Source organism: Malus sylvestris, chromosome 12 (genome assembly GCF_916048215.2).
Source record: "Malus sylvestris chromosome 12, drMalSylv7.2, whole genome shotgun sequence".
Classification (NCBI taxonomy): Eukaryota; Viridiplantae; Streptophyta; class Magnoliopsida; order Rosales; family Rosaceae; genus Malus; species Malus sylvestris.
The window spans coordinates 3,830,959-3,840,831 of record NC_062271.1 but is presented as its reverse complement, the minus strand read 5'-3'; the positions used below and the strand labels follow the sequence as shown (position 1 = coordinate 3,840,831).

Sequence of the window (9,873 nt, the reverse complement as noted above, 5' to 3'; positions counted from 1 at the left end):
AAGTGTCGCCGCCGTTGAGGGCGCGCAAAAATTCCTCAATATTGCATACAGTGCCTTCAACTCAAAGTTATCGTCGTGCCGGAGATGCCGGCTATTAGTCCGACTGATTAAATTTAATCATTTCCCTAATCAACTATTAATTTATGGCAGCTTCCAACTGTCTGTAAAAGATAATTGTTATTGGATCCTTGATTAATATTAATCATTAATCCAAAACAAAATCACGAGATATTTGTTATAAAAAAAAAACAAATTACATCGACAACAAAACGTTTGTTTAGTCCAACTTTGTTTTCTCAGAATCCGAAACTCCTCGGAAAATATATTAACCCTAGAAACTATCGAATTATTCTTTTTTATTCTTTTTTTTTTTATTTCTCTTGGAAACCAAAAACTCCGAAAAATCGAAGAAAAAAAATCTCCCATTTGAAATGGCTGCTACTTCATCCGCATCGCAAGACAAGACTGTCACCGGTTATCCAACTCCGCCCGGGCAATACGCCGCCGGATACCCGGCCGCCACAGCCTATCCCTATGTGGCTGCACCGCCGCACCTCAATCCCAATACTTACCAGCCCACGGGCCCGGCACCTCTCTACTACAATCCCCAGCCCAATGGGCCCTTCAGGCGCAAACCCACCATCCTCTGCCGCATCATGATCACCGCCGTCGCGGTCTTCACTATCATGTCCATCATCTTCTTCATCTCCTGGCTCGCCCTCCGCCCTCAACTCCCCAAGTTCCAGGTCGAATCGGCCACCGTCTCCCCGCTCAACGCGACAGGCTCCGAGCTCACCGCTACTTGGGACTTCACCCTCCTCGCCGCCAACCCCAACCACAAGCTCACCATCTTCTACGACAGACTCGAGGCCTCGCTTATATACAAGGATGAAGTTCTGCTCACCGCGGCGGCGCTGCCTCCCTTCGTCTTAGCCAAGAGGAACCAGACGCGCGTCAATATCAATCTCGCGACGGTGAGGGGGTACGTCGACGACGAGGTGGTGAGGGAAATCGCCGACGGGAAGGATCGGGGGTCGGTGAGGTTCGGAGTGGGGGTGGCGGCGTTGGTCCGGTTTAAGTCAGGGGTGTTTCAAACGAGACGTCGGTTATTGCGGGTCTTCTGCGATGGGGTCGAATTCACCGGGTTTGCCCGGAATAATGGGACCGGGACTTTGACGGGTCAGGCAAGTCCGTGCCAAGTTGATTTGTGAGGCTGTGGGTACAATGATATACAAATACGTTTTTCATATTTTATTTTTCTTTCGTTGTTAACCTAAAAATTGGTGAACTTTATAAATTACTCCTTGTTTATGATTTTGGGCTATGAAATACAATTGTCTTGTGAATCTTTTTTTTCTTTTTTCTTTTTTTGTTCTTTTATGTTAATCATAGCATCATTTTTATTATTAATTAGATTTCTTGGGCCGTTTTTCAATCTCAATTGCTGAAATAATTAGTTTTTCAGTATGTCGTCGGTATTTGATTACTATGTTTTGTGTGTTTGATCGCTATGTGTTCAATATATCATTTTGATCAGTACAACAATTGCGATTGGATTTCTGATCAATTTTTCAATTACCCATATTTCTTACAGAATAGGTCTCTGTACTATCCTTTCTAGCTCCGGGACTTGCGGTGTATGAGGTCAAAAGGGGAGTAGAGAAATTACTCTCCATTGCAAAAACCATGCTTCTGGTGTGTCATATGCCAATGTGGTTGATGTGGTGAAAACCAGTTAGCATTCTCAATCCTTCAACCCAATTTTGCCAATACGGATTACGGGGGTCATGTGCAATGTTAACGAGTCCTTTTAAACCGTTGAAGCCTATTTGACTCCTAAGTCAGGCTTAAAACAGCCCTTTTACTCCTAGCAGTGATGCACATGTCAGTCCAAATGGGAGGGAATTTGGATTGAAAGTTCGATTTGGATTGAGATTGGTAATTAACCACAATAGTATTGAGAGCTATATGTTTTTCACCACACGGATGATTTGTGCAACTTAGCCTTTACAGTAAAGGTTGGGAGCAGCCTCTCCATAAATGGGGGTAAGGCTAGCCGACATTCACCTCTCCCAGACCCTGCGTAAAGCGGGAGCCTTGTGCACTGGGTACGACGAGCCTTTACAGTAAAGGGCAATGTGTTTCTTTGGTGTTTTTGGGGCTAGACAAAAGTGTAGTAAAGGCAGCATGAGTTTTACAAGCCTTGTCATTGACCTACTGTAATTAAAACTTCAGGCTATCAAGTATATTGAATGTTGCTCGGTGAAGTTTTTCTTTACACTGACTCTGTTTGTAGGGATGCATAATTTCATTACTGAATTGTTGACAGTGGATTTCCTTGAATGACACTAAAATACCATTGCACGCAGTTCACGCCAACCATAGTTATCTCCAAGCATTAGTTTTAGAAAAGTCATGTCTTTCTTCTAAAGGCATCCCTGTGGCTTGAATTTGTTCAAATGTTATTGGACTAGTGGTTACCAGGCTTCTATGTTAGGATGTCTTGTTTTAATAGTGCTTGAAATGCTGGTTGCAATGTTAGGGTTGTGGTTCAAGCTGTTGTGTTGGTTACAAAGTTGTAGTCCATGTTATCGGGAACAATACAAGGTTCTTCCTAGGGGAGGGAAGGTTGTCCTACAAGGTTCTTCTTAGGGAAGGGAATGTCGATGCTAGGGTTTATTTTCCGTTTCAAACTCTTTAGTCACTTCATAGTTGTAGAATTCTTTTGTATACGAGTTTATTGGTATTCATTCTCACTCTCTACTAGACACTGTATATATGCTCGTGGTGTAAATGTGTGCTTCTAATGGTCAAACTGTACTATAAACACTACTGTTGATAGGATTAACAATTCAGAGGAGTGGCTGGGTGAAAAATGTAGTTGCAATTAATTTGACTCATCCAAAGCATTTATAGGTTTGTGTTTAGACATCGTATTTATTATTTACTTATTTCCTAGCTTTTTGGTGTTCAAGATGATGTCTTTTGGGTTCGAGGCTTTTTGCAATTATATTTGGGACATCTCAAGCTTTAATTCAAGTTGTTTTGGGCCTGTTTGGAGCCCTGAAAGTCCAAAAACGAGGCTGATTTGTATTATGCTTCCTAGTTTCTTTTAATTTATTATGTTTCCTACTTTTTAGAAGACCTTCATTTGATGGCTTGGCTAATAACTTAAAGTTATTTAAGTTATTAGCTTTCGCACCTTCACCATAAGAACTTTATCTGATGGCTGCTTTTGTAATAGTGGTAGTTTTGATTTCCAAAAGATCAGTGTTCTGGACACAGGGAATGATAAGAGATTGATCATTAGGTAAGGGAAATATGTCATCTGGCCATGTCTTTGATGTTACTTGGTTTTAATGCTTCGTGAATTTTGGTACTGGTTTTATATTTTAAATGCAGTCCTCCAAGAACTCTACTTTTGTTCTTGATGCTGAAGTGGTTTGCTGATGACTTTAATGATTTTGTTTGTGATATTTACTGCTAGGCCTGTTAACGGGTTTGGATCGGGTTGACCACAAATCGTATTTTTTATCGAATCACCTAAACCCGACCCATTAAATCAACTAAATCAGGCATAAATTATGACCGTGGGAGGTTATTGTCTGTTAAGATTTAAAATAATACTGAACTACTCTATTTTTGTGGATGAAACTACACTGAACTACTCTCTATTTTTCTTTTTCTTTTTTCAACACACTTTTGTCGTAAAAAAAACACGTTCATTTAACAATCACAACTATTTCATAACATTTTGTACATGAATATTTTGTGCATTTCAACTCATTATCAAAATGACAAACTAACAATGGATATATGTAAAAGGTGAGATGAACCAATTTTTTCATGTTTGCTGTCAAACCGTTTGTCCACCAAAGAACGCAAAGACCTTAAACGATTCATGACTAATTTTCTGAATGTAGTTTACAAGCTACTTTTTTGTTATCACTTGAAGTTCACATCTCCAGTTATTGCCGAAAGTCGACCGGCACCAAACTAAATGATCGGTGGACGGGCGTAGACAGTTTAACAGGGTGGTGGTTCAATTTTGGTTTTGGAAATGAGCATACCTACCAGGTCGATTCTATTGGCATTTGTCCCATAACTGAACCAAACCAATCCACATATAGATTTGGCATTTTTGTCGTGTTTTCCGTGTTCAGGTCGTTTTGTGACATACGCGATATTTTAACGGGTCATATCGTGTAACACTTGTTAAAGAAAACGGATAATATGATCCAATCTAAAATCGACCCGTTAATATTATCAGTAATATGATCCGACCCATTACTCTTTAAAAAATATATATTTTAAATCAATAAATAATGAAAATGAAAAACATAATTTGACCCAAAAAAATGGAAAACATAATACTAAATTAGTATATGCATACAATATTTTCACATTTTTTCATACTTGTCCATTAATGATTATGAATTTTATTTATTTTGAACTCCCTTAAAAATATTATTTATAAGGGTTTGTATGGTTTTAAAAGTTTAAACGACGATGTACCCATCCTCAAAGTGTAGAGGATGCGATCACGAGCATCTGCATATTTTTTTACATTTTTTCGCATTTGTAAATTAATTATTATAATTTTTTAATGTGTTTGGTATTTTTAAATTACTTGATATTTTTATTTTTAATATGTTTTATAATTTTTTTAATCTCACTCTTTGCCTATAGTATACTATAAAATAAGTAAATAAAACTTACATTTTTTAAAAATTTTATAGAATAATAATACTATAATACATATATAATATACAATATATATATATATATATATCCACTATAGTTATTGTATTTTATAACAAGTTTAGTAGTGTAAAGGATTAAAATCATCAAAATAACTTTTTTCTTAACATGTCGAAACAGGTTACCTGCCTGTCATCCTCGTGTAAACCTGTTAAGGGACCATTAACGGGTTCTTATCGTGTGACCAGATAACGTCCCGATTAGTTATCGTGTTGACCTGAAACTCGTTATTTTCTTGTTGTTTATGTGTCGTGTAAGAAATTGCCATGTCTACCCACATACACCCTGCATTGCGTTTAGATGAGAAAATTTAAGATTACTAAAATATTTCAAAATGATGAATTTTTTTCTAGAATTTGTGAATTTTCTTGTTTGGTTAACCTAATAGAACAATGAAACTTAAATATATAATTTAATGTGTGTCTAGAGTAATTAATATTGTATATAAATGAGAGTTAGGATGTGCTTATAGTGATGGTGGCAACGCGATGATAATGGTAGGGGTTGTTGATAGCAGTGATGATGGTGAGTAGTGGTGGTGGCAGCCGTTATGGTGATGAAGATGGTGGGTGGTGGAGGTGGTAATGTTAGGTGTTGTTGTTGGGGGTGGTGATGGTGATGATGATGGTGGGCGGTGGTGACAAGGAAGGGTATTTGGCGGTGACATGTGGTAGTTTTCATGTACATTCTTTCTTATAAACTCCCACTTAAACTTGAGAATTGAAGGTCTCAAATTCTTTTTTTCTTTTCACACCAAAATTCTTTTTTTTTTTTTATTGTGAATCCAAACAAGAGAATTGGTGCATATTCATTTATAAATTCCGACTTTTGTTCAAATTCTAACTTTATTTCTCTTATCTAAACATTGTGTAAAGGATCAGAAACTTAAAAATGCTGAAAATGAAGAGCTCGTTTTCGAAAGCATTTATCGTCCAACTACTCATTCTTCTTTTAACAAATTTCATGGTTTTTTAAGTTAAACAATGTCAGCAAAATCTTCCTACTTGTTCAGAACTAGACAATAATGCAGCAAAAAAATTAATTTCACTACCGAGTTCTTCGCAAAACCTACCCAATGTAGATGTGTTCATCGTCACTGTATAGGAATTATCTCCATTTTTAATGGACCTGTATAGCCAGTGGACTGATTAGGTTTCCATGCTCACTTGTGTTCACCACAACTCGTACAAATCCATGTGTGCGATAAACCTAACCTTGTGTTGCTGAGATTCATGTAGCAGGTTGCGAGAGTGAGATACATTTAGGTAGGTGAAAACAGGTTAATGATGAAGAAATAAAGCCTTATATTTTGCAAGCCATGAGACGTCAGTTTGGTGAAATTAGATTTACGATGAATAAATAAGTGGTTGAATAAGTTAATGATTTAGATTTGGTTGAGTGAATTAATGATTTAGATTTGGTTGATTAAACTTTTGCTATAAGTTTCAGTATCTGACCGGGTGCTCCATTTCTTTAGTTTTGAGGTTATTTCACAATTGATGATGATGATGAGTTTAGCTAAGGTTGAAGATGATTTTTTGTTGAACACAGTAGGATCTTGACCTTTCCTGGATTGACACATAGAGAATTCAGTCACAACCAAGGTTGTTACTGAGTACAAAATGTTGTGACTAGAACATTTAGTCACTAAAAAACAGTAGTGTAATTCAATTATGACTGAAAACTCCGTGACTAATTGATTTAGTCACCAAAAATACACATTGACTTAATAAAAATGTTAGTCACAGACTCACAACATATATTAAAAATGAAACCAAATCCTAATTTTTTGTCACAATATCCTATTTTTACAACTACTCTTCATGACTAAAAAAATTAGTATAATGGCTAATAATTATTTAGTCACAACGAATCTTCATGACTAAAATTTTTAGTAACAACAACCCTCTATACAAAATCTCTATTAGTCTCAACATCACTTATGACTAAAAAGCAAATAGAAACAAATAACGATTATGACTGAAAGTCTACTTGAAACGATTTCATGTCACTAATAAATATAGAAATATCATCAATAAAAGAGAGAAATAGCATCAAGCTAATTAAAACAATTGAAATCAATAGGAACTTTATATTCAGTTCTAAAGCTGGGTGCTGCTATACATCAGACAGATTGAAAGCTCAATGACCAGTTCAATGACCGATTTCTTGTAATGTGTGATTAGAACTTGAAGTGTGTTATTAGATGGATCATTACATGTTTGTTACTGATGGATTCTGCTATTTTTCACCTTCATTTTAGAGGCTTTATCCACATAATAATGCATCATCAACCTTCCAAAATCAAAACCCAGCAGATGGCTTACGTCTTTAACTGCCCCATGCTTTGTTGTGTTTGGTCATCTTGTCGTGTCATATTACTACTAAGTAAATCGAGAAAAACATAGGCGAAATAGTCATGCCACATCATCTTCTTCCTCTTTTCTCTTTTATTTATTTTTTTTATTTATTTTTTATTTTTTATTTATCAAGAAGACATTCTAAACCACGATAGCTAAATCTGCATGATGGACTTCGAACTTGACTCCAAGGGGTGAGCACAGCGTTGTCCAATTGGTCTAACCCACATACGCTTTTTTTTAATACAATATATGAACTATAAAATGACAGTTTTTCTTTCATGTCAATTGTCTAATGATTTCTTTGGTGCTTAGGATTGGAATGAATTGGGTAACTCACTAGACTCAACATTCAAGCATGTTGAAGGAAGAAATGAAAGAAATTTTGTTCAGGTTGAAGGTAAAAGACGAATTAGTCACAAATGAAAGGTATCATTCCAATCCTCACAAAATGTAGAATATCAACACCCCATATCATTTCTTTTCCCTAAAAAAAAAAAGAAAGCAAATTCATTTCTTACTTCAACATACCTTGAATCTTAAGAGTCATCTAATTCAATCCAATCTTAGACATCAAACCAGCCTTATATGGAAAATCCATACATTTATCTCTATGCCTACATACAAAAATGCATGATAACTTAGAGTTTGTGTGCCTATTGATTAAGGAATTAATTTGCTTTATCACTGATTGTATAAAATCATGAGTCTCTATTCTCATGTGGTAAGAAATAACTATAGGGTGGTGCTATTTGCATACCCATTTTTATCTCTCACACACTCTCAATTTTCGGTCGTCAGATTGAATAAATTGAAGAAGATCAAAGAATAGAAATTAACAAAGAATGTATGACAAGTAAAAATGGGTGTATGAATATCTAACTGTATTGATCTTGGACTAGCAAGAGCCTAATCCCTTCCTCCTATATAGTTATTAACATTTTAATAGGCATCTTGGGTCCGCCTATTGTTTTAGTAAGGAGCCCACCAGTGGATGAAGCAATTGTGGACAAACCTATTTGGCCCTGGCCTAAATAACTTTATGAAACCTTATTTGAATATACAAATGAAAATGGAATTATAATATATATATATATATATATATATATATATATAGTAGTTAATCTTTTGATATGATATTATAAACATGATAAGATTCCTTGACACGTACGATAAGTGTATTCATATTTGTATATCTCCCAGTTGGACATGATTCAGACGCTGGTGGTTGTTGTGGTTGAGATTGAAGGAGATTGACATTGATTTTTAGTGCATGTTAAAAGTAAATCGTGTTCTCTGGGATTTCTTTCACTTTGTTTTTCTGGGATGGTTACAAATTCACACTGTCCCTGTGAAGAAATAACTTGGAATCTTCTTGGAAAAAACAGAAGAAAAAAGACTTGGCACTGATGATTTGTTTACATGCATGTTAAGAAACGTTTGACGGATGAGACGCGTACTCGTCCATTTTCAATTTTTACAGTTACCATGTTCCTCTACTGCTGAAAATTCTGAGCTTAAGAAACTATCTGTTGGGAACTTTTGGATCGTGGTTTCCCATTCACAAAATCAAACCGCAACTTGTAGGATAAAACAAATAAAGGAGAATAAACAAAAAATAAGCATACATAAAGAAAATCCAAGTTTCATGAGATTGATCTCGAATTGAGTTGTGTTATGTTTAATGAAATTTTTTATTTTATATATTACACGAGAATGGACTAGTTATAAATTCATATCAAATTTGTCATTCAAAAAAGTCAATTTAAAAATCTTTCACTTACAAATAAAAAGTAATCTATCTAAGTGTAATATTAATGCCCACTTATTGACAATTATTAAAACAATCATTTCCTCATTTTCTCCATTTCTCATTGGGGAATTACCTAGGACTTTCTAAAAGATGCTTTTCCACAAGTCTCACTTACGAAAATTTATGTACTAAATTATATAGTAAGAATCTTGGAATATTATCAAGCAAATAAAGTTTACACAATCAGGAGACTAGTAAAATGTGAAAACTAGTAATAAGATAAGATATATGTGTAGTGTTTCATTACCTAGAACAACAAAGTACAAAAGGTTTCAGAAAGGTACATAATTTTCAGTGATCAATCTCTTGATCCGGAGAGAATTTACATACCGCAAATGATTTAAAACCCTTATATGGCACCACTAGTACAGAACCAAGGAGTCTCAAAGTAAATTTGTCACAAATACTATAGACATGATAGACCTAACACTAATATCCTCACAAAAGCCATCACAAATAGAGGACACGCCAATCGCCGAGGCGACAAAATTATTTACTAATTTAAGTTGTTCTAGCGGTACAAACATAAAACATAAAACTAGATCTGACAATTTCGTACATGACACGAAAATAACATGTTTCGGGTTGACACGATAACTAATCGGGTCGTTATCGGATCACACAATAAGAACCCGTTAATAACGGGTCCTTAACATGTTTACACATACGAGGGTGACATGTGGGTAACCCGTTTTGACACGTTAAGGAAAATGTTATTTTGATGCTTTTAATTTTTTAAACTAATAAAAAAAACTTACTATAAAATACAATAGCCATATTGTATATGTATAAAGTGTATATCAAATATGTATTATTGTATTATTATTCTATATAAACTTAAAAAAAATCAAATTTTATTTATTTATTTTTATAGTATACTATAGGCAAAGAGTGAGAGAGATTAAAAAATTATAAAACACATTAAAAGTAAAAATATTA

At 35.0% G+C, this 9,873-nt stretch overlaps 1 protein-coding gene across 1 annotated transcript; it reads left to right on the top strand.

The window, feature by feature from the left end:
* Positions 1-286: 286 nt before the first annotated feature.
* Positions 287-1,348, top strand: LOC126594352 (NDR1/HIN1-like protein 26). The gene has a single exon (XM_050260645.1). The coding sequence runs from the start codon at positions 432-434 to the stop codon at positions 1,209-1,211; it is 780 nt and encodes a 259-aa protein (XP_050116602.1). The 5' UTR covers positions 287-431; the 3' UTR covers positions 1,212-1,348.
* Positions 1,349-9,873: the final 8,525 nt, after the last annotated feature.

Coding starts and splice junctions, on each gene's coding strand:
- LOC126594352 (XM_050260645.1), top strand. CDS start 432: ATGGCTGCTACTTCATCCGCATCGCAAGACAAGACTGTCACCGGTTAT.